Source organism: Microtus oregoni, unplaced genomic scaffold, assembly GCF_018167655.1.
Source record: "Microtus oregoni isolate MIOR12 unplaced genomic scaffold, Mior012 000002F_ref0000024, whole genome shotgun sequence".
NCBI classification, from domain to species: domain Eukaryota; kingdom Metazoa; phylum Chordata; class Mammalia; order Rodentia; family Cricetidae; genus Microtus; species Microtus oregoni.
Window position 1 is genome coordinate 86,748,492 of NW_024543061.1, and position 24,358 is coordinate 86,772,849.

The 24,358-nt window shown below is 47.3% G+C and overlaps 2 protein-coding genes across 13 annotated transcripts in view; both read left to right on the top strand.

Annotated features, from left to right (window-relative positions):
• Positions 1–22,200, top strand: part of Ppfibp1 (PPFIA binding protein 1) — a 145,125-nt gene extending 122,925 nt beyond the window's left edge. For 6 of the 12 annotated variants that reach the window (XM_041633406.1, XM_041633447.1, XM_041633457.1 and 3 more), the window contains 16 exons: positions 772–828; positions 2,522–2,585; positions 2,933–2,962; positions 6,393–6,564; positions 7,023–7,055; positions 9,215–9,362; positions 9,694–9,822; positions 11,414–11,564; positions 12,248–12,359; positions 12,468–12,556; positions 15,339–15,461; positions 15,950–16,075; positions 18,006–18,194; positions 19,836–20,015; positions 20,359–20,424; positions 20,530–22,200. In XM_041633406.1, coding sequence (XP_041489340.1) covers positions 772–828; positions 2,522–2,585; positions 2,933–2,962; positions 6,393–6,564; positions 7,023–7,055; positions 9,215–9,362; positions 9,694–9,822; positions 11,414–11,564; positions 12,248–12,359; positions 12,468–12,556; positions 15,339–15,461; positions 15,950–16,075; positions 18,006–18,194; positions 19,836–20,015; positions 20,359–20,424; positions 20,530–20,616 — 1,756 coding nt within the window. In that variant the 3' untranslated portion in view covers positions 20,617–22,200. The remainder of the gene's footprint in view (positions 1–771; positions 829–2,521; positions 2,586–2,932; positions 2,963–6,392; positions 6,565–7,022; positions 7,056–9,214; positions 9,363–9,693; positions 9,823–11,413; positions 11,565–12,247; positions 12,360–12,467; positions 12,557–15,338; positions 15,462–15,949; positions 16,076–18,005; positions 18,195–19,835; positions 20,016–20,358; positions 20,425–20,529) is intronic. The other 6 variants (XM_041633439.1, XM_041633489.1, XM_041633496.1 and 3 more) reach the window with 3 other exon arrangements.
• A 516-nt stretch (positions 22,201–22,716) lies between these two features.
• Rep15 (RAB15 effector protein) lies at positions 22,717–23,719 on the top strand. The gene has a single exon (XM_041642167.1). It carries the CDS (start codon positions 22,756–22,758, stop codon positions 23,539–23,541), a length of 786 nt encoding a protein of 261 aa, XP_041498101.1. The 5' UTR covers positions 22,717–22,755; the 3' UTR covers positions 23,542–23,719.
• Positions 23,720–24,358: the final 639 nt, after the last annotated feature.

Genomic DNA, 24,358 nt, shown 5'->3' on the forward strand with positions numbered 1-24,358 from the left:
TGTGATATAAATGTTCAGATAGGTAGAGTAGCCAGCATCCCACACTTATTTCAGGCTCTGTTTTCATCATCAGTTTTGTATTATTGAGATAAAATGCGTGAGTCAGGAAGCGGCGGGAGAGGGTGGGAGAGTGAGGGAGTGAGGAGCTCGGGCTTTGCTTTCTATGTCACCAGTGATTGCTGGAAGGCAGAGCAGGTGCCGTTGGTGCCGTGAGGCTGTTTGAAGCACGGCTGTGACGCCGGCACAACAGACTCAGTCATATCTCAGTAGACAAATAGATATTTTGCCAGAAAGTTCTCAAACTAGTTGCCTAAATTTGACTTAGGCTTAAGAAAATGTTTTAAAATAGCCTTTTTTGCACTATTATTTATTATTACATATTTTACATCTCTGTTCACTTAGAAGAGGTCCAGATGGCCCACCTGTGATGGCATGACTTGTGATTTTTCTTTGACTTTACAGCGTGGCTGTGTTGTAGTTTTGCTATAGTTTTTGATAGGTAGGAGGTAGTCAGTGTACCCTTCTAAAGTAGACGTTGTGAGAGAGATTTTGCCCGGCTGTAGGCCAGTGGGGCCTGTAAGTATGACGAGGTAGGAGAGGCTACGCTGTGTTTTTGCTAACTTAAACAAAAGGCGCTTTTGACTTTAATTGAGTTAAGTGAGTTCAGCCTCTGATGGGCCCTTTGGGACTTCACCATTGTAAGCCCAGGGATGTCCGTGTGGTTTTCGATTCATGACATTAACAAATGCCTTTCTAAAAAATGTATTTTAGTGATGGAAAACCGCTCCTGGGTGCAGCCGTGGAAGCCCCGCCGAGCGACGGTCTTTCGTAAGTTGTGTGTTGTTGAGTGTGAAGCATGACCATGGCTTGAAAGAGCGGGAAATCTGCACTGCTCACATAACCATTGCTAACAGGGATCCGGCGAGGCTGTCACACTCACAAGTCGAGTCTGCGAGTGTCATGAGAGGCAGGGCTGGAGAGCTGGTGCCACAGAGAAACGCCCCTTTCCTGGCTCTCATGCCTGGCCTTTGCAGATCTTTCGTCTTCCCTCATCAGTTTTCATTTGAGATTCAGGACTTTTCATTTATTTTTGTGCTGATTTGTATTTTTTTACTCCAACAGAAAAGACTCCCAGGGAGTGTGACAGCTGGCGGAGAGACTTTCATAAACGCCCACTGTGCTGTTTATCCGAGCGAAAGCCTGGGTCACATTAGGAAAGCCCCAAACAACCTGGAAAGCCTATTTTAAGGGCAGGGCTCGAAAGAGCTGTTTCTATTTCTCTGTTATCTTTGACGTGCTTTGGCGGCCAGCACTCCTGACAACTTACGTAAAAACAGAAATGCCTTTTAAAAGTTAGGCCGCACAGTTGTTCCAGTTTCTTGGAGTAAACACATTCCTTCTTTAGTCTCTTTCTCTGCTCTGCTTTGCTTTTTTATCTCGTGTTGCTCGGGATCAGGCCCCGGGCCTCTCGCGTACCCAGCACACACTGACACTGAGGTACGCCCCCAGTCTCGCATCTTTGGAAACTGGCTCCATATTTGTACATTTAGGTTTGAGTCATGCCGCCTCTGGCTGTGTGTAACTGGGCACTGATTATGTAAAGAACGAAGTCTCCTACTTACAGACTCCCGCTGCCTTCCTTGGCTAGCAAAAGAATTACTGTGGGCATTAACAAGAATTCCCCTAGTGCAGCGGTTCTCCACCTGTGGGTAGTGATCCCCGTAGGTCAGGGGTCACCTAAAACTACCGGAAAATACAAATATTTACATTACAATACATAACAGTAACAAAATTACAGTTATGAAGTAGCAACGAGAATAACTTTATGGTTGGGGTCACCACAGCCTGAGGAACTGTATGAAGGTGTTGCAGCGACAGGAAGGTTGAGAACCACTGGTCTAGGGCATTTTCCTTCCTTTATTCCCCTGCTTCTCCCTCCCTTTCTCGTCCTCTTTATTTTTCCTTCCATCCTTCTTTATTCTCATTCTTGGAGACAGGCTCTGTCTTGATAGCCCTGGCTGTTTCACACAGCCCCCAGTCCTGCCCCAGCCTCTTGAGGACTGGAATGACGGGTGTGCCCCACAAAACCTGGCTTAGTGAGCTTTGCAGACTCGGGAAAGTTATTCCTCTTTGAAAGAAAAGTAGACTTTCGTTCTTCAAGTGGAAGGATTAGCTCTAACAGTGCGCAAGCTTCTAAGAAGTTCCTGGTGTAAAGGCGTAAGTGCCACCCGTCCATGGAAAACACTGATATTGCCAGGGCCGTCTTAAGTGGTTTTGCAGCTCCCGGGACATGTGTGGCATAGTCTGTGTTACTGGCAAGACCGTTAACCACCCTGCTTTTAGAGGAACTAAGCGCTGCAATTGACTTAAGTACATAAGTGTTTGCTTGGATCCAGACTTTCTTTTATTACCAAGATTCAACTCCCAGACAGTTTTTAGTTCCTTCTAAGATGATCTGCTTAGACACAGGCACCAGAGTCAACTTACTATTAATTCTAATTATCATTGTTTCTGTTGTTAGAACTTCAAGTCTGCAAAAATCCAGCAGCCTGGGAAACCTGAAGAAAGAGACATCAGATGTCTTGGTGAGTTTTCTTTTTCTTTTCTTTTGTTTTTCCTGCCTCCTTTCCCTTGTTAACCTGAGAAGAAAATACCGAGGGATTGATCTTTGTTTGTGCCTGGGAAAATTTCATTTTAGGAAGAGCTCTTGTTTTCTCTGATGGGAAATTACTACCATGGTACAGTTGATGACAGATTTCAGGGATGAAGCGAGAAGATTGAAAGTGCATAAATGAAAGGTTGAGAAAATAAAACATTGTAGGAAATAAATACAACTAAGATTTTGTGGTTTCTTATTTATGGAAGTGTAATAACAATGAATATATAAAAGAATTTTACAGTAGCCTTCTTAAATGTCATTGTTTTTGAACAGGAAAAGAAGTCTAACCAGAAGCCTTCAGAGGTAATTTTCATATATGAGTTCAAGTATAAAAAAAATCTATTAAATTTTATGGCATGTTAAGTTAAATGTCCCCACTCCAGGAAGCCGAGTCTGTTAGCGCCTCCAGAGCATCAAGCAAGGTGCAGATGCCAGCTAGGGAGGTCATGTGCATACATGTGCCTGGGTTTCTGTGAAGTGTGCAGCAGCGTGCGTGCGTCTGCAGAGAAGGCCGCAGAGCGCTGGCTGTAATGGGGGAAGGGGTAGAATAAGGAGAAGCAGAGGGCTGTTGGCTTGAGGGTGATGGCAGTGTTTTAGAACTAGATGGGGTGTGGTTATGATTCAGAGAAAGACTAAGTGCCACAGGGTTACTTACTTTTAAAGGTTAATTTTAGCCAGATGGTGGCACACACCTTTAATCCCCATCATTTAGGAGGCAGAGGCAGGAGAACCTCTGAGTTTGAGGCAGCCTGGTCTACAGAGCTAGTTTTCAGGAGAGCCAGGGCTGCACAGAAACCCTCTCTTCATAAGCAAACGATAACAACAATAAGAAAAAAGTTAATTTTGAAGGCCAGAGAGATGCTCAGTGGTTAAGAGCACTGGTTGCTTCTGCAGAGTTCCTGAGTTCAGTTCACGATACCCACATGCCTGTTTACAACCTGCCTTTTATAACTAGTCCCATGGGATTCAATGCCCTCTCTTTAAAATTAATTTTGAGCTAGGTGTGCTGCACACACTTATACTCCGAGCACCTTGGAAGCAGAGGCAGGTGGATCTCTGTGAGTTTGAGGCCAGCCTGGTCTACAGAGTGAGACCCTGTCTGAAGAAAAGTTATTCTTAGGGACTAGAGAGATGTCTCAGTGGTGAAATGCGTGTGTACTCCCCTGCAAGCGTGAGGACCCTGCAGAGTTTAGATCCCAGCAACTACATACAAAGCTGGGCACGGAAGCACATGCCTGTCTTCTCAGCGCTGCAAGATGCTGGGGACAGGAGAATCCCTGGGACTTTCCCCCTTGTCTGCTCAGCCAGTGATCTCCGGGTTTAGTGAGATACTCTGTCTCAGAACATATAGTGACAAGAAATAGAAGACACCCAGCCTGGAGCCTCCACATGTACACGTGAGCATGTGTACCTGACATACACACATTATCCTTCCCATATGGGCCTGCAACGCCTGCATATAGAGCAAGCCAGGCCAGTATGCTGTGGTCTCAGACTCGTCCCTGGGCAGCCCTGACCTGGGTTAAGTATTGCTTAGACATAAAATGAACATTTCAGTAAAAAAAAGAGAAAGTTAATTTGGGGGAGCTGAGATGGCTCCGGAGGTGAAGCCCCATGGCCTAGGTTAATCCCCAGGGTGTCCATGGTGGAAGGCAAGAATAACTCCACGTGTTGTGTGTCGGCCTGTACATACACGTGTGTGTGTCAGCCTCTACATACACGTGTGTGTGTCGGCCTCTCCATACACGTGTTGTGTGTCGGCCTCTCCATACACGTGTTGTGTGTCGGCCTCTACATACACGTGTGTCGGCCTCTACATACACGTGTGTGTCGGCCTCTACATACACGTGTGTGTGTCGGCCTCTACATACACGTGTGTGTGTCGGCCTCTACATACACGTGTGTGTGTCGGCCTCTCCATACACGTGTTGTGTGTCGGCCTCTCCATACACGTGTTGTGTGTCGGCCTCTCCATACACTTGTGTCGGCCTCTACATACATGTGTGTCGGCCTCTCCATACACGTGTGTGTCGGCCTCTACATACACGTGTGTGTGTCGGCCTCTCCATACACGTGTGTGTGTCAGCCTCTACATACACGTGTGTCGGCCTCTACATACACGTGTGTCTGCCTCTACATACACGTGTTGTGTGTCGGCCTCTACATACACGTGTTGTGTGTCGGCCTCTCCATACACGAGTGTGTGTCGGCCTCTCCATACACTTGTGTGTGTCGGCCTCTCCATACACGTGTGTGTCGGCCTCTCCATACACGTGTGTGTGTCGGCCTCTCCATACACGTGTTGTGTGTCGGCCTCTCCATACACGTGTTGTGTGTCGGCCTCTACATACACGTGTGTCGGCCTCTCCATACACGTGTTGTGTGTCGGCCTCTCCATACACGTGTGTGTGTGTCGGCCTCTACATACACGTGTGTGTGTCGGCCTCTACATACACGTGTTGTGGCACGTGTCCCCACACATGCACGCAGGCACACACGCCCATAAATAAATAAATAAATATTTTAAGAGTTCATCTCTATCTGTTATTGGAAAACCAACCTGTGATCTTAGAGTCGTGTGCTTTGATCGTCTTTGTGACCAGCTGCCTTTCCCAGGCTCTGCAAAAAGCCACCCATTTGTTTCATATAGCCCTCATCCATGCGGGCAGGTTTGGCGTTCTACACAGGCTGTATTCCAGGGCTCCCCTGGCTTCCCATCATGAGCCATATCAAGGATCGCAGCGGGGTGCAAGGCCAGTTCCCGTCCTGGCTGTCTGCTCTGAGTCTGAACTCTTAGAGATGGAGCTGGCAAAGCACTCAGTGGAGACAGCTGTCCCTCAGGTCCTCTTCAGCCCCTTGTTTAGTACATGGTCAATACATGATCAATACATGATTAATACATGGTCAATACATGATTAATGCACGGTCAATACATGATCAATACATGGTCAATACATGATCAATACATGATCAGTGTATGATCAATACATGGTCAATGCATGTCAATACATGGTCAGAGGACGTGTCGGTGTTGCAGTGTAGATAGTAACTGTATTGTGCACACGGGTGTTCAGCTAATGTAGTCAGCCATCCCTTTGACCCTTTCACCCACTCTGCAAAAGAAGAGCAGAAAGCAGGAGGTGTTAGAGAAGAAATCCAACCAGAAGCCTCTCTCCGTGGTACCAGAGCAGAGAGACATTCCTCATGAGCTTAGTGGCTGACTCAGAGTCGGAAAACTCAAACAAACGGTTGCTGGGTGTACCTTTATCTTCTTAGTCTTTGAGAAGAATGTGAAGTAACTGAAAGGATCTTCTTGTATTTTAAAGTGTGTGCACAGCCTGCTTTGTAGACTTGCCTTGGGCGTCTGCTGCTGTGCTGGTGACTTAAGGCCGTAAACTCATTTATAGCTCTGCATTGTTATTACTAGAAAAGTAAGAAATCTGCCACCCTGGGTTTGGAGTGTCTTCACTCCATGTCTTGGAGGCAGATAGAACTTAATTGTTTTCAAAGCTGTCTTAAATATTTTAAGTGATGAATGTATTGCTTGTCGACGGAGTTAGCCGTGTTCTTTGTGTCAGTGTTTACTGCGTAGGCTTCTTTTTAACATGTCCCTGGCATTGGCCTTAGTGTGATACTGCAGCATCTGTCCAGGGATGTGACATTAGTTAGAGTCCAGCCCCCCATCCTTAGGATTTGCACCCTAACCCTCAGCTCCCTCCTCATCGCCCCTCAGGATAGAGCTCCAGCTGACAGCCGCACATCTGGGACCCTGCCTCCCAAGGCTCCAGGACACAACACCTCCGTGGATGACAACCCCTTTGGCACTCGAAAAGCCAGGTCCTCCTTTGGCCGAGGCTTTTTTAAAATCAAGAGTAACAAGAGGACAGCAAGTGCACCAAACCTTGGTATGTGTGGCATGGGCACCCAGGTCCTGACCTTCCGGACGGAGGGAAAGGCTTGGTGTTCCACCCATCCTGTGTTCCTCTGTGGGCACGTTTCTCCTTCTCAGAAGTGAAGGTGGATGCCTTGGAGGGGGGGATGTTGGCAAAAATGCTTCCATGGATTTAATTCGCAGTGTGACGATAAGTCAGCTCTCACCCCACTCTGTCCAGTGACAAACAGCAGAATGAACCGTCCTAACCCTGTGGTGGTCTGTGACTCTGTTTGGACAGTCTCCCCTCTGGTGGTGGGATGAGTGAGTGCCCAGGGACGGACTTGTGCGGTTTTTATAGTCTTAGTGTGTGCATACGTTCCTCCTACGGGCGTTGCCTTAGAGGGTGGAGTCTGATCTGTTCCATTTTTGTCATCCTTGTGTTCTCTCCATTGGCTGCGTGTGTTGTGTGCGTTGTTGGGATACCTGAAGACCGTAAACGAAGTGCCAGTGCACCCACCTTAGGTACCGTACCCCTGCATGCCAGCCTTCACCAGTGCTACACCCCAAACTCATCTAATCCCCACTCTTGGCCTCTGCGATCTCTACCAAGCAAGCTGGCCGCAATCAGAAAATGTAGTCTCTTCCAGAATATTCCTTCATCTTTAGCTAAAGCAGACTCCGTAGCGCCTTGGCTTCTGAGCCTACATGCTGTTCTAACCAGTGCTCTTGACACCGTCTGGGCAGCTCTGAGAGCCCAGAAATGCCCAGCAGCCTGCACAGTGCAGGCCTGGAGTGAACTGGCATCATACATCTCAGCTCCCCTCACCCGTGACTGAACCATCACCCGCCAACTCTCGTCCTTCTCCATGTGTCCATTTCCCCAACATCCCCCCAAAACTGTCTATTGCCAGGCAGGAACTGACTTACTGCTCTTGGAGCAAACTGTATTGCTTTGACCGTGGGGATAGTTAGTGACTTCCCATGGTATCTGAGGAGTCTCCATGAGAGTGCTTTTAAAAGACATTCGTTCTGTCTCCCTATGGGGAGAGTAGTGTGAAGAAGCCCCCCCCCCCCCGATAAATAAATAAAGTATGATGTGTTTTAAACGAGTTGGACTAGGAACATTTTCAGGGCACCCGTACCCACTGTGGCTGTGCAGTGGGAGTGGATAGATTCTTCCTGGGGTTCCCTGCGGCTTTCACCTTGTATAGATACCCAAGTATCAAAGCATATGTCCTAGCAAAGTGACATCCTTGTCTTTGAAGCCTGACGTGTTTACAGTGAGTGCTGGCTCCACAAACTAAACTCTTCCAGCTGGACAACCGCTTTCAGCTGCTCCTGTGTCTTCTAGGACGGCAGTCGATGCCCGTAGACCAGTGCTGCTTATGTAACCTGTAGTCACAGCTCTGCTTTGTAGAACATTCAACCTCTGCAGCTTCTGCAAATCCTTCTGAGACCCTTCTGATTTTTCTCCTTGAACAAATGTCTTTATTTTCCTTTATAAATGTAAAGGCTCACACTCTGGAAAACAACAGCCCCATCTTTGCTTGTGGCTGTTCTTCCAGCAGTTGAAAGAACTTCTGCCCTGCATGTGGCAAGTGTGGATGCTGTTCTTTCAAAGCCAAATCCGGATTTTACCCCTCAAGAAAACCTCACACATACTGAGTTGCATTGTTCTCTTAGTACCCAATATATAATAGGCTAGGGGTTTTTCCCCCTTAGGGTCTCAACTACAGCCTGATCTGGCCTTGGGCTTGAGATCTTCTTACCTTGGCCTCCTGAGGGCTGGGATTTAATGGGCGTGTGCACCACATTCTGGTAATTCATTTCTTGATAAAGAGTTGCTGGTCCTCTGTAACTGAGGTGATCTAAATGGCAAAGGAGAAGGCGTGTTAAGAAGGAAATGACACAGAATTTGAATTCAGTGTCAAAATTTGAGAGAAGACTTTCAGGGAAACTGGTGGGTTTGTTAAGTCCCGTGTGTCCTTGGCACAGTAAATTGGGACTTGGCATAGTCTTCCTTTGGGTACAGGGCTGACAAGAGAGGTCAGGCTCAGAGGTTTTGGTGCCATCTGCCTATGAATATAAAGCCATCCTTCAGTGCTGGGTTTAGAGAGCAGGTGAGCTTGCGAGAGTGGGAACTAAGCAGGATCTTGGTGTAAAACGTAGGAAAGATAAAAAATGGGTGTTACAGCCAAGAAGGAACGACCAGACCACAGATCCAGGAAAGAGTCATGGCAGGAGAGGGAGTGGAGATGTTAGAGGCTGTGGGAAGCTCGCTGTACCAAGCACTAGATTAGGCATAATCTCATCACGAGTTTATATCACTCAAGAATGTCACAATTCTGAGACACTTTTTATTTTATTTTGAAGAGAGAGTCACACATTGTAGCCCCAGTGTGTCTCCGAATCAGTCCTCCTGTGTCAGCCTCTGGGGTGGTGGATTTACATGCGTGCACCACCACACCCAGCTCTGCTACACACTCTTCATCTCAAAGGGATCTTTGTGGAGGAGAGCAAGTTGTAGAGCAGCAAATACACTTACATACATGTTTCATACGTAAGGGTGCTCTGTGTAAATCACTGGTTTTTAGAACCAAAGAAGAATTCTTAAGGGGTTAAAACCAAGAAGGTTAAGGTCTCCTTGTGTTCACGTGGTCTTTATTCTATCCTTGGGACAGCTGAGACAGAAAAGGAGACAACTGAGCACCTAGATTTGGCTGGTACATCTCGTCCTAAAGGTTCACAGGGGACCGGTCCTTTCCAGATGTCTCCACCATCTCCAGATTCCAGAAAGAAGTCCAGAGGAATCATGAGACTCTTTGGGAAGTAAGTGGAAGAAAGGGGAGGTGGGGTGCCTGACCCCTGTGTTGCACAGGGCAGGGGGTGATGGGAAGACTGCCTGGCAAGGGACACTAAATCCCAAGGCTTCATGGAAGGAAGACTCATTTGGGCTTCATAACTCATTGGGCCTTGGTTAACATTTCAATTCAGACATACAAAACAAACAACAAAAAACCATTATAATTCGCCACCAAAGCAGAGGCCTCTGCAGGTGTAGCATAACCGTGTTCATGTGTCTCCAGACTCAGGAGAAGCATAACCGTGTTCATGTGTCTCCAGACTCAGGAGAAGCATAACCGTGTTCATGTGTCTCCAGACTCAGGAGAAGCCAGTCAACTACATTCAACCCAGATGACATGTCAGAGCCTGAATTCAAAAGAGGAGGGACGAGGGCAACTGCAGGCCCCAGGCTCGGCTGGTCTCGAGACTTAGGGCAGTCCAACAGGTAAGAACAGCTGTGGGTCACGAGGGCCGGAGACCCGGCTTACTGCTGTGTTGGGAGGGGCGGTCCTGTTTGCCCGTGCTGGTGAGGGTGTCAGGAACATGTGTGATTCAGTGGTGCTTGGGCTTAAGTTTTGACGTGGGGCGTCTCCCGAAGCAGTCTTGTGAAGATGGGGCAGCCTAGTGCTTGGAAGGTGGGTCTAAGGGCTGGGCTTGTGGCTCAGTAACAGAGACCTTGTCGGCATGCATGGGGACCTGGGTGGGAGTGGGGGGAAATAAATATTGTGTTTTTGAGTCCAGCCTCTTGGATTTACTCTGTGGCCTCATTGGCCACCAGCCAAGTGACCTTGAGCTGTGGCCTCCACACTCAGCTTCACAGTAAGACTTAGCACCTACCCCAAAAGGTGAGAATTGAGTTGGTAGGGGCCAAGTCTCTGTCAGATACCAACTGATCAATAAACATTAGCCATCGTTGCAGTCTTTGAAAGTATTTAAAGAAACATTCTATTGCAATTCCTGGATTTATCAAGACCATAGGTTGTTCCCCCGAATGAGTAGAATGAGTAAATGCCTCCTTACACTAGCTGGGGAAAGACTATACAATGTTTCTCTCCAAGAGCCCTCCCTGCTTCCTCAAAAGCTAGAACCAGTTTGGAGCCAACTTCACTGAGCTTCTGAGCATAAAAGGGTGGGGTTGGTAAACATGAAGGTCTTGATGCTGAGCCCTTTGAAAGGAATAATTAGCCGGAGACAGATGCTCCCACACAGGTGGGGCCCTGGACACAGATAACAGGTGCTCCTATTTTCCATATGTTCTCCTCAAGCACAATGAAGAACTCCCTTGTGCTATTGAAAAGACATTTTTGTCATGTGCATACTGGGATGTGTGCACACTACACACACACACACACACACACACACACACACACACACACACACTCCACTCACTGTAAATAGCTTTTTCTTAAATTTAGCCATGCACCCTCATATTTTTTTTCAAGACTGTAAGTAAAGAAAATACAAACTTTGCTGGAGAGCCCCTTCCTGTACTTAGCAGGAAGATATCTTCTCGGCGATCTCTGCCAGAGAGAAACCATAATTCTGCCAAAGTGAATTCATATGAGACTCAAATTTCCTTCTGCCGAGTAGAGTGTTTTTATTTGAGAGTGTGCTCTTTGGAGAGCACAGCATCGTCTGCATCTGACTCTTACATGGCTCTTGTTGGTGTCTTTCTGAAGCGTGAGTTTTTGGTAGCTCTCGCCAATCCTTCTGCAGTTTCTTTTTTTTTTTTTTTTTTTTTTTTTGGTTTTTCGAGACAGGGTTTCTCTGTGGCTTTGGAGCCTGTCCTGGAACTAGCTCTGTAGACCAGGCTGGTCTGGAACTCACAGAGATCCGCCTGCCTCTGCCTCCCGAGTGCTGGGATTAAAGGCATGCGCCACCATCGCCCGGCATGCAGTTTCTTTTGAATTGAAAACCTGGATTAGCTTTTCCTGGTGAGATGTGTGTCACCAGGGAACTTCCATACCGCTTGCATGCACGAATGTTCACTGTTCAGCTGCAGGACTGGCTTAGGGTTGTTGCTGATTTCCCCACAGTGACCTGGATATGCCGTTTGCCAAATGGACCAAGGAACAAGTGTGCAGTTGGCTCGCGGAGCAAGGCTTGGGGTCCTACCTGAGTTCTGGCAAGCACTGGATTATATCTGGCCAGACACTTCTGCAGGCTTCTCAGCAAGACCTAGAGAAGGTAGCTACTCCCGTTTTGTTTGTGCGTGTATAGCTGGGAATGTACTCAGCGCTGCAGCACTTGTCTGGCCTGTGGGAGGCCCAGGGTTCACTCCCAGCAACACCTACCCCCCTACCAGAGTATGAATTATGAGTTATTCTAATAATGTGGTATAGAGTATGAATTAGTTATTCTAAAACAAAGCAGTGTGCATAGAACCTGTATTACCACTTCTGAAAAGGCATTAGCTTCTATAATTATGTAGCTATAACATAATGAATAGACCTTGTATAATGACGAGAACTTACATGTCTCAGTCATTTGGAAACTGACATTGACTCGTCTTTTCAGTGTAATCTCTGCGATTCTATTTTACTTCACAAAAGAATATTCTATATTTTATGTCCTTTGTCCACAATATAGGAGTAAAGTCCCCATTACACATTCAACAGTTTCTTACTCACAAGTGAAATGAATCTCTAGGCAACATCTGACGTTCTGCTCAGCCCTCCGTGGTAAACTTGGGCCTCTTCTTCAGCAATGTTGCTTTGGCCTGAGGTTCATATTATAATTTAATGTAGAATGGGTTTATTAGCAGTATTTTAACGTAATAGAGAGCTGGTCTTTAAGGGCAGCTTCATGGTCGAGGATTCTGCATGGATGGCTGGACGGGTGGAATTCTGAGGTTCTGTTTGTTGCTTTAGGAGCTTGGCATCAAGCATTCGTTGCATCGCAAGAAGCTCCAGCTAGCGCTGCAGGCCCTGGGGTCCGAAGAAGAGACCAACTATGGGAAGCTGGACTTCAACTGGGTCACTAGTAAGAGGCCTTTGTGGGTGACAGAGAATCAATATTGTCACATTTCCCCCTTGATCCCGGGAATAGGCCTTCTGTAGCCCGGTGCTGACTCTGGCTTTCCTCCTGTAGGATGGCTGGATGACATTGGCCTCCCTCAGTATAAGACCCAGTTCGATGAAGGGCGGGTGGATGGTCGGATGCTACATTACATGACGGTGGTAAGTGGCTCTCTGTGGGGTGTTTCCTGAGAAGTTGATGTTGCAGGATCTGGCGGTTGGCCCAGCTTTGGGATAATTTGAAACCCAGTTTAAGCCAAGCAAAACTAAACTTAGTCTAAGCTTATCTGCAGTATTGATACAGTCAACATGGTAAATTCTGAAGTGTACATTGTGCTTGTTTGCATTCTGTGGTATGTGAGTTAGAGCTCATAGAGAGGACTGCAGCCCTGGGTGTTTCTGTGCTACCCTTTGCCCTGGCATCCACAAGGGCTGGCCTCCTCTCTCACCTTCCTTTGCACAGATCCGTCCCATCAGGGCAGCAGTTTCGGGGTAAAGAGAGGAAGGGAAGCTGGACTGGCTCTGCTTCCTTCTCTCTTGGGGATTTCTAGTCTTCTGGCCAATGAATAGAAAGACCATTCCCTACTTACATCAGTGGGGGATGGATTCCAGAACCTTGTTCTAGATTCCATTGTATGGTTAATGTTTTACATGAGATACTTTTATTTGTAAACTAGGCAGTCCCGTAAGTGTTACCTGTGTGAAATAAGTGGAAATTAACCTGCTAATTCCCTGTAACCTTGCGTGAATGGCCTAATGCATTTGCCCTTCTTTATAGCCACTGTCTTTTCTAAGTGCACGTTCCTGGATGCGTGATTCTCAGTAACCCTCAGCGTCATTATCATCTCCATCCTTAAGATGAGGAAACAAGGAGTTGAGAGGTTAGGTGATGTTGATCAGGTTTCTATGGTTACTAAGTGATAGGGTATCATAGAGACTTTAAACCCAGAATGGTTTAAGGGTCCTTCTCTTAATAGCTCACTGTTCCACCTGGGACAGTCTAGTGACACTTGACCACCCTCTGTCCATGCCCATGGGATGTGATGGGTCAGATGGCCCACAGGAATGTGAGCAACTTCAGACTCAAAAGTCACAGGAAGCGCATGCAAGATCTTCATGCCTGAAAGACATTGACTGACCCCGGAAGGTGTGACCTGTGAGTTCCAAGTCAGAAGTCCCCGCTAGAATGTGGTTCCTGGGCTCAGCTCCAGGAACAGAACAAGGATCTGAGTGGGAAACTGGCAAGAACCAGGAAGTAAAAAGCCAATCTGGGAGCCGATGAGATGGCTAAGCAGGTGTAAGTGCTTGCTAAGTGAGCCTGAGAACCTGTGACCCATGAGAAGGTGGAAGGCAGGGGCTGATTCTGCAGAGTGTCCTCTGACCTCCATGGGTGTGCTCGCATCCCTGCGTAGATGCCATACACACACACTCATGATAATAACAGATAAGGTCTGTGCTTTATTTTATTATCTGTATTAGTTTCTTAATTTTGACATGTGCCATAGTCTCATAAGGTGTGAATATTAGGAGGAGCTATAAAATGCACTGAGAACGCTATGCTACCTGGAAACCCTTGTTTTAGTCTAAAAGTATTTTAAAATATTTATTTATTTGCTGCACTTTATTTATTTATTTGTTTGTTTGTTTGAATGGGATCTCACTGTGTAGCTCTGACTGGAACTCACAGAGATCCGCCAGCCTCTGCCTTCTGAGTCCTGGGATTGCAGGTGTGCACACGATGCCCAAGCTTAAAAAGGGTTTTAAATGAAAGCAATGCAGGTAGAAACCCTTCAAATATATTTCCAGAAGTATAATTTAGATATTTCTTAACCTGATAGACTTCAATGAAAGGAAAGTAGCCTACACCGAAATGTTCGGAAATGAGGTCTCAGTTTCAGAGTAAACATGTAAAAAGCCTTTTCTCATTTATCCTAAAACACTGATTTTAATGAAGTAATCGTACAAAAATTTAGGGAATAATTTTTGCCCAGTCGCCTCAAGGGTACGCCACTAACTCTTTAGTTTTGCCCTTAGAAACATTTTTATAAGTTCCTGTCTTGGACTTTTTTCCACAGGTAACACACTATCAGTAAGGTGTGCTGTGTGCCTACACGGACTGCCCTCTGCTTATTCTCTGGGTGTGTTTAGAAGGTTTATCTCGGCACTGCCCTGAAATCACCCTCTGCTGAAATAATTTGTTTAGGTGTGTTGGGCATGTTTGAAATTGCGCCTCATGGCCGCAGACTGCCCAGAGTGTTTCCTTGAAGAAGCTGATTGGTGATATGTTGAAACTTACAAGCCTTCATGTCTTTTCTCTTTCACTATTATCCAGACCCTTGCACTGGGGGACATAGTTTTTCCAATATTGGTCACTATGTCTGCTAGGCGGAGCAAATAACCCAGACTGGGAATTGGCAGGCCAGGAAGCTTGATGATAAGGGAACAGTCTGACCCACCTGTCTGCGAGAGAGAGGGAGGGCAGTGTGGCTGCCCGTCTTCAGGTGCCTGAGTGTCTACACTGCCTGCAGATCAGTGTAGGGAACTAAGGAGGAAACAGGAATTCCTCGAGGCCCAGCACCACAGCAGCTCAGTCTCGGCAGCTCCTGAGGCGGAGGCAGGAGGATCTTGAGTTGAGGCCAGCCTGGATGCAAAGAGACCATCTCCCTGCCCCTAAAAAACAGGCTGTCTTTTAGAGTGACCAGTGAGTCCTTTCCAGAGCCCTGTGTGCTATATCCTCTCAGAGCATCTGGAAGAGTAAGAGAGGGGTGCAGATTCGGGGGAACAATAGGAATTTGAGGTTCTAGAAAGGGATTTGTTGAGAACAGGACAGGAGTTCTGTTACTGAATGAAACCTGAAATCCCAAGCAGAGTTCTGGGATTCCCCGGGGGCCCCCTGCCCCCAGTTGTGGGCCGGCACAGTGAGCTCCTCGTTTCTCCCCTGCAGGATGACCTGCTGTCCCTGAAGGTTGTGAGCGTGCTGCATCACCTCAGTATCAAAAGGGCCATCCAAGTCCTGAGGATCAATAACTTTGAGCCAAACTGCCTGCGGAGGCGGCCGTCCGACGAGGTAGCATTTCAGACAAGACGTTTGCACATGTGAGCTTGACAGTCCCTGTGTGAAAACTCAGAGCCTTTTTCTCCTGGAACCTGCGGAGAAAGCTGGTTACCGACTTTGTGGGCTTTGCTTTCCTCGGTCCCTCCCTTTTATGTCTGTAAAGGTTCCACTGTGTCACTGAAGCCAAAGGTCACTTTTCTGCCTCCTCCTGTTCGTGGGCTATGCTTTTTACTGCCACCTCAATCCACAGAGTAAAACATCACTGTAAATATTTCCTTCACCCTCTCTTATTTCTACATAAAAAAAGCTTGAACCTGTGGTATAAGTTCTTTCAGAGAGCAGTCAAAATAGCAAACACTTGTTTTCCCTTCTCTTTGAGTAGCTCATGGGAGACCAGATAGTATGCTTTCTAGGCCAGACCTGTTAGATTACACGTCTGGGTTCGGTGTCGCAGGTCCTGCCATCAGCACCAGAGGTGTAACATGTGTTTATTTCCACAGAATGCCATCACCCCATCTGAGGTCCAGCAGTGGACCAATCACCGTGTGATGGAGTGGTTACGCTCTGTGGACTTGGCAGAATACGCCCCCAATCTCAGAGGCAGCGGAGTCCACGGAGGCCTCATGGTAAAGCCCTTTCAGTCTGAAATTGACTCTTTGCTTGGTTCCCCTTAGTCCCAAGGGTGAGCAGTCTTGATCCAAGATCTGCGTTGCTTTAAAACCTGTGACTTCTATGTTTCCACCTCACGAGTGGAAAGTTCTACATGGTAGGATAGCTCTTGGGAGCTAGAAGGATTGCATCAGGTTACCAGGAGGCTGTCTGTATTCGAAGCACAAGTGAATCTGTGTTGCAACTTGATCCTACCCCCAAGAGAAATGACTTTGTGCTGATGCCCCCAAATCTAAACCCTGGTTCCAAGCACTGTAGACGGGACACTCATCGTGCCCCGGGTTGTTTTTAGTGATGTGGAGGTACTTCATCCCCGCCCTCTTGTGTTTGCGCTGGATTTCTCTCGCACAGCATCTCCAGTGTCTTTCTCTGAGTTAGGGCTAAGCCCTTTTCTTCTCATTGCCCGTCAGTGTTGACTGACATCCGGCAGCCGTCTCTCATTGATCGTGGTTTTAAACGCCCATATAGATGCAGGCTGCATTTCTGCGCATCCGTGTTCCACAAGCGGTTGCTTTCAGAGCCAGCGTTCCAAACAGAAGGACGTGCTGCTTCTGCATCCCCTGAAGCCTGGGTTACACAGCCAGTTCACCCCCTAACTCAGGTGTGGTGATGAGTCCACGCTGGAGAGGCAGCTCAGAGCAGTGGCTGCTCTCGCAGAGGACCCGAGTTCAGTCGCCAGCACCCACATGGTGGCCGGTGACCACGTGTAACCCCTGTTCCAGGGGGTCTGGACCTTCTTCTTGCCTCAGTGGGCACTGTACACATGTGGTATACATACATACATACATGTAGGCAAACACTTTTACACATTAAAAAAAATAAATCTAAAAAGGAAAGCAATCAAAGTCTGTGCCCTCTGCTGTGGATAGGGCTGTTGGGGACGACCCAGAGGACAGGTTGTCTGCAAACTGTGAAGTCTGTGCCCTCTGCTGTGGATAGGCTGTTGGGGATGACCCAGAGGACAGGTTGTCTGCAAACTGTGAAGTCTGTGCCCTCTGCTGTGGATAGGGCTGTTGGGGACGACCCAGAGGACAGGTTGTCTGCAAACTGTGAAGTCTGTGCCCTCTGCTGTGGATACTGTTGGGGACGACCCAGAGGACAGGTTGTCTGCAAACTGTGAAGTCTGTGCCCTCTGCTGTGGAAAGGCTGTTGGGGACGACCCAGAGGAAAGGTTGTCTGCAAACTGTGAAGTCTGTGCCCTCTGCTGTTGCTACTGTTGGGGACGACCCAGAGGAAAGGTTGTCTGCAAACTGTGAAGTCTGTGCCCTCTGCTGTGGATACTGTTGGGGGTGACCCAGAGGAAAGGTTGTCTGCAAACTGTGAAGTCTGTGCCCTCTGTTGGGGATGACCCAGAGGACAGGTTGTCTGCAAACTGTGAAGTCTGTGCCCTCTGCTGTGGATACTGTTGGGGGTGACCCAGAGGAAAGGTTGTCTGCAAACTGTGAAGTCTGTGCCCTCTGCTGTGGATACTGTTGGGGGTGACCCAGAGGACAGGTTGTCTGCAAACTGTGAAGTCTGTGCCCTCTGCTGTGGAAAGGCTGTTGGGGGCGACCCAGAGGACAGGTTGTCTGCAAACTGTGAAGTCTGTGCCCTCTGTTGGGGGTGACCCAGAGGACAGGTTGTCTGCAAACTGTGAAGTCTGTGCCCTCTGCTGTGGATACTGTTGGGGTGACCCAGAGGAAAGGTTGTCTGCAAACTGTGAAGTCTGTGCCCTCTGTTGGGGGTGACCCAGAGGACAGGTTGTCTGCAAACTGTGAAGTCTGTGCCCTCTGCTGTGGATACTGTTGGGGTGACCCAGAGGACAGGTTGTCTGCAAACTGTGAAGTGCTTCTGCTGCAACCGTGTATGACCCATGGCTCCTTTTACCAATCCCAGTTTTTCTTTCAGGTTCTTGAGCCTCGTTTTAATGTGGAAACCATGGCTCAGTTGTTGAACATTCCACCAAACAAAACCTTGCTGCGCAGACATTTGGCCACCCATTTCAACCTTCTGATTGGTGCTGAGGCTCAGCACCAGAAGCGGGATGCCATGGAGTTACCAGATTATGTGCTGCTAACAGCTACTGCCAAAGTGAAGGTTGGTTCGTGTGATCCTTGTGTGATGTGTGCAGAGGCCCCATCCTTCCATCTTTTGAGAGTTGCTCAGTTTTACTGATGAGATAAAAAGTCTGTATGCAGACATATTTATGACTTTTAGGAGCAATTAAGGGACTGCCTGTTTGAAAGTTCCTGCTGAAATCATTTGTCATATTAGAGTTAGAAATGGACGCTGGCTTCTGTCGTCAGCGCATTGCTGATGCCGAGAGCTGGGGCTGGGGCCCAGTTTACCATTGCAGTGGTTTTGCTTCCTGTTGGTGAATAGGTGTAAGAGGATGACGTGGGGTGGGAGTAACCGAGTGGTGAACACATGCCTGCAGGCATGAGGCATGAGTGCTGCTGATGAGTAAGTGAACCACTAAGTTCCTCCTTGCACATACTATTCAGCTTGTTTGGTTTATAAATAAAAAAAAAATCTTCTTAAGGAGAGCGTCAAAACCAGGGGTTGTTACACCTGCCTGTAATCCCAGCATGCAAGCGGCTAAGGCAGGAGGATTGCAAACTCAGGGTTGATCTGAGCTACACATAAAGACCGTGGGGTGTTTTTACTCACCAGGGTTTGAGGGTTGTAGAAGACTGCTTTTTCTCTCAAGTTATTCCTGTGTTAACTTGTTTGTATGTGTTATTTCCACATCCTTTATGTGAAGGCAGCTTAGGAGTTCTCCTAGAAATAAATGCCAAGCTCTCTTTGTTTCTACCTTGTCTGACTTTGAATTCCTTCCTCCTTGGGGGCTGTATAGACTAAGATGAAGTTTCTCTCCTAAAGATCAGTAGACACTTTCTCTCCAAGAGTGTGGACTCTTTGACCACTCACCAGGCCTCCTGGGAGGCGGACTAGGCAAACAAAGTAACCACAGCTTTTCTGACAGCTTTACTGTCCGACTTCCCTTCCCTCTCTCCATCCCTCTTCTCCATCTAGCTTGGGACCAAATGCTCTGCCGTTGACCTATATACCTCAGTCTGTCCCCTCCTTTAAATTTTTTTTTTGATGTTTGTTTTTTCGAGACAGCATTTCTTTGTGGCTTTTTGAGCCTGTCCCTGAACTAGCTCTTGTGGACCTGGCTGGCCTCGAACTCACAGAGATGCACCTGCCTCTGCCTTCCAAGTGCTGGGATTAAAGGCGTGCACCACCACAGCCGGGCTTTTTTTTTTTTTTTTAATATTTCAAGCCAGGCTCTTATTAAGTGGCCCAGGCATGTCTTAAACTTGCGATTCTCCTGCTTCAGCTTCCAAGTAGCTGTGTAGCTGTGGCTGCGGGCAGGCCTGTGCCGCTAGACCAGTTAGGATCACCGTCTTTTTCTAATCTTAGATTGACTCATTTTGCACAATTTGACTCATCTCTGAGAGGCAATCTATTGTGTTAAATCCTGTCTAATGCAAACAAAGGGTCTTGGCATGTCCAGTCTGTGTCCTCACAGTGAGATTCACCTTCTGAGAGTTACACCAAGGCCATGGTGCATGGCTTGTGTGTCCAGGGTGCTTCTGGCTTTCTTGTGATGGTTTGATCGTCCAGGCTGCTTGCTTTGTGTGATGAAGTGAATAATGAACTTAGACTTGTTATTAGTCCTTTGTCAGAGGACTTTTATCAAATTCCTGGTGCCTTTTTTGTTTGTTTTTAAAGCCAAAGAAACTGACCTTTAGCAACTTCGGGAACCTGAGAAAGAAGAAGCAAGAAGACGGAGAGGAATATGTTTGTCCCATGGAACTGGGCCACACTTCGGGGAGTAGCTCCCAGAAGGGCTTTAGAACTGGCTTGGACATGCGCCTGTATGAAGAGGATGATTTGGATCGGTTAGAGCAGGTAAGCCCTGCACTGCGTACGCACAGGCACTCAGATACACCATGGAAGCTTTGCACGCTGTCAGTCATGAAGCGTGCCGTCTTCACATGCCTGAAAATAAAAATCGTGAAGTATTCTGAATCCCGCAGGTTGCCGCCTGCATCCGGTGCTGTCCTCAGCACTTGGTGTACTTTGTCGTCGGTGCCTGGGAAGTGTCTTCAGAGGGGACGCAGAGGCACAGGATCCCTGTGGCCTCTGCCGCATTCTGTGCTGCTTACGTTCTTCCTGCTTTCCTTTGGTGGATTTCTTTGCCCTTCTGAAAGTGTGCGAGTGAGTTTGTCACATTGTGGCTTGTTCTTGGCAGATGGAGGATTCAGAAGGGACAGTGAGGCAGATCGGGGCATTCTCCGAAGGCATCAACAATCTCACAGTAAGTGTGGACAGGGAGTTGAAAGTGTTACTCTAAAAGCATCCAAAGCCACGAATGCCCACCTTGGCAGGTGTGTGGTGCTGAGCTCTGTCCCTTGTTTTCCAGCACATGTTAAAGGAAGACGACATGTTTAAAGATTTTGCTGCCCGCTCCCCCAGTGCCAGCATCACAGACGAAGACTCCAACGTTTGACCCAGACAGCACCCAGGCAGGATCAGGCGCACAGATGTCGCTTTCCAACTCTGTCTTTGAAATAGCGTGTGCAACAGGTGGCAGGTTGTGCATCGTTAATTGCTGACTTCTGCTCCCTCGGAAGTGGGGCTGTCACGCAGGGGAACGGTGCCAATTCTGAAGAATCCCGAGACGCTGGTGACCGGAAGCCTGCTTGCTCTGCCTCTATTTAATGTAAAGTCTGTGATATTTTCTATTTAACGTGTTGCGTCGTTTAAGGTTGGGTGTTTTGCCAGAGTGCTTCATTCACATCCACGGGACGGAGGTTTGGCCACATCAGTGTTCCCTGCAGCCGTCTAAGCTGAACGTGCTGCTCTCCAGATCCAAGTGCTCACCACGTCCGGTGCCGCTAAATGCCACGCACCTCCACTGGCTTCTGACTGTCTTATTTTTATATATTTTTCTAAATATGTGTGTATATATACAGTATATAGAAAACAGAACTTTTATTTTGTGACACAGGATCCAAAGATCGTATTAAAAACAAACCCCAGTGTTCTCAATTTTTATATACCAGCAGACTCCTGAGGATCTCAGTCCCCTTTTCCCTCCGTTGATACATTTTCACGTGATTCCCACAAACTCATGGAGCAGTTTAAAAGCTTCAGCTTTAATCTTGACCCCATTTGCTTTATAAAGGATCTTTGGATGCCCTTATACCCCTCAGGAAAGTTTCTGTTAGAATGACTTTGGAAAAACCCAGACCAAAACAGAACCTTTGCGTATTAAGCCTCTCATTTTCTTCTTTGCCGGATGCACCATGACGCTAACTAAGGAGCCCGCCTCGCCATGCCGACTGAACCTTACACTCACACTGTCAGCTTAGGGGGCTCCGGGTGATTTCAGTCAGGATCCAAAACTCTGAAGCTGCAGAATGTTTTCTAATGGTTTTCCTGTCCGGTGGCATGTTGCTCATGTTTTCTGTAGCACACGGCCCTAAAGCTCTTTGTAAAGAAAAGAGGAAACCGAGAGCAGCTGTTCCTGTGGCATGTGTATGTGTGTGTTTTCAGCGGTGTTGGGACAATCTGTTTTTTATCCAGGATGGCACATAACGAGACCAACTGTGTACAGACAGGAGCTCACACACTGGGGTACAGGGGGCAGTTCAGTGTATGGTAATAGATTTGGTGATAACCATTTCTAAATGTGAGCAGTATTCCTTCTATATGCTCAGCAGATCATGAAGCTGTGCACTGTGAAGGTTGTAACGCCACTCTTTATTCTGACCGAAACCATCTGATGCTAACCCTGATTTCCTTTGAATGCTCCTGTTCATGAGTGGTGACGTTATTGGCTTCTTCCTGTACTGGGATTTTAGTTTAACATGAATAAATATCACCATTTGAAAAGCTCAATTTGTTATTGGACCCTGGTTGAAAATGCCAGCAGACTGTTACAGATGCCAAATACTCTTTATTAAGGACAATGTAACAACCGATGATATGTGATAAAGATAAAAGCTTTTGATTATATATTTTATTTACGAAAGTATTATGCACTGTTGGCATTTCCTTATGAAAAGAAATAAAGTCAATTGATAACTGCCTTGTGTTTTTCATTGTCATTATTTACTGTTCCTTTGTTCAGAAAAACAAGGTCTTATTCCTGGTAGCACAACAGGCTATTATATATAAGCTCGCCTGCTTGTTTGTTTGGGTTCACAGCATGAATCACAGACAAGCTGAGATCTCTACTTAAGAAGTATATAGAAAAGGAAAGATGATCAGCATAGCATACTTGGGGAACGAAGGGTCAGGGCAGAGGGGACTTGGAGACTTGGAGATATTGGCTTGAGAGAGAGGATGTATGACTCCAACCTGTACGCTTGCGTATTGGTTTTCATTTGACTGGAACCACACTTAGGCAGAGTTTACAAAGATCTCCATAACCAGGTGAAGAACAGGTGTTTTTTGTGAAACTGTCATTTGTCACTCGGCAGGCGGCAGGAATCTGTGAGCACAACACACCCAGTTGTCAAACAGGAAGCCCTCACATGTTTGCCAACCTCAGGTCTATATGGCTAGCCACACCAAGAAAAGCCATGGCATTAGGAAGCTGGGGACAGTCTCAACAGACTTGGTTTGATGAAGAAGCCCTCCTATGAAAAAGAAGCGGTTCCTGGTGACATTCCCATGTCTGATAGCTAAGAGGAGCATCTCCTGGGGGCAGGGGGAAATGGGACAAAAGGCCTCCTCCCAGCAGGCTCCAAGAAGCCTGGCTCCAAAGGACAGGCAGGAGGTTCTCGCCATGTGCGAGGTGATCAGTGCAGCTGTTGCCCACGCTGCGCAGAAGCTGAAGGAGTACCTCGGGTTTGAGTATCCACTGAGCAGTCTCGGCCTTGCTGCGGGTACGCTGAGTGAGCTCTTCCTCGTCCACTTCATCACTTTCTGCCAGGAGAGGGGGGCCGATGAGTGGCTCACCACCACCCGGATGACCAAGCACCAGGCTTTGCTGTTCGGGGCAGACTGGATTTGGACCTTCTGGGGACCTGATAAGCAGATACGGCTTCAGGTGGCAGTGCAGGCCCTGAGGATGGCCACCCCTCCTCCTCTGTGGGACCCCAAATCCTGTGAGTCAAAGGGAGAGGAGTCTTGGAAGAGAGGCAGATTTGAGAAGCTGGAAGAGTTCTGTAACCTGGTGGGAGAGGACTGTCTGGGCCTGTTTATCGTCTTCAGTGTCCCTGGGAGGCCTAAGGCCATCAGAGGTGCTGTCCTGGAGAGTGTCAGAAGGGTGATGGTGGAGAGCCAGCTGCCGGGACGCAAGGCTGTGGAACAGTTTGTGCTGGAGACGGAGGATTGTGTCTCCATCAAGGAGCTGCTGAGAAACTGTCTGAGTAAGAATGATGGACCGAGTGACATGGGCAAGGTTTATATTAACATTCTCTAAGCTGGGCATAAATAAGATAACACAGAAATCTGCAGAATGGGGCTAACCCCCCACAGTGACTGAAGGTGATTACCTGGGGCAAAACTTGTTCATGTCACAATTCTGAAAAGGAAAAACCTCTAGATGTTTCTTGGGGGAAATTTAATTTAGTCTTTGTTTATTCCAAAATAAAAATTGGGGGAGAAAATAATAAAGTTACGCATCAATTTTGATTTGCAAAACAAAAGTTGTCTTTGTTTGAACTTGTCTCATAGCCGCAAGCCTAAAACGTTATTGCTGTTGTCTGGGGAGCAACTACTGAGCAGGTGTAAGGACAGCTGGGGTGTCAGTTTTCCCACACTGGTCCACCCAGCTGAGCCTCCGCTTAGGCTCCTTCCCAGTAACTCTGCATATAGGACTGTGATAAGATTAAATTTAGGATTCAGTTGGGTGATACCTTTACCCGTGATTTACTAAGTCACCTGTGAAAGAATTCCTTCTTACAATGTCTGTATTTGCAGTAACAAATATGTCTTCAAACAGAACAGTCATTTATGCTGGAGTCTTTGTAGGCTTAACAATAGAAGGAGTAATGGTCGTTATTTATTGAACTCGTGTTGGGCCTAGTGATTTGCATATCTTAAAATTGCACATAAGGCTCTAGTAAGAGGTAGGTATTTGTTTCTATTTGTCAAACCGAAGATGTGTGTTATTCCCAAGTCATGATTTGTTAACAGAAAGTCAGTTTCTTTCTCAAGGCTCCAACTTGTCTAGCAATGCCTGAAATAGATTTGGCTTTTAGCAGCTGCAAGTGCAGTGATCACAGACATGTCCCCTG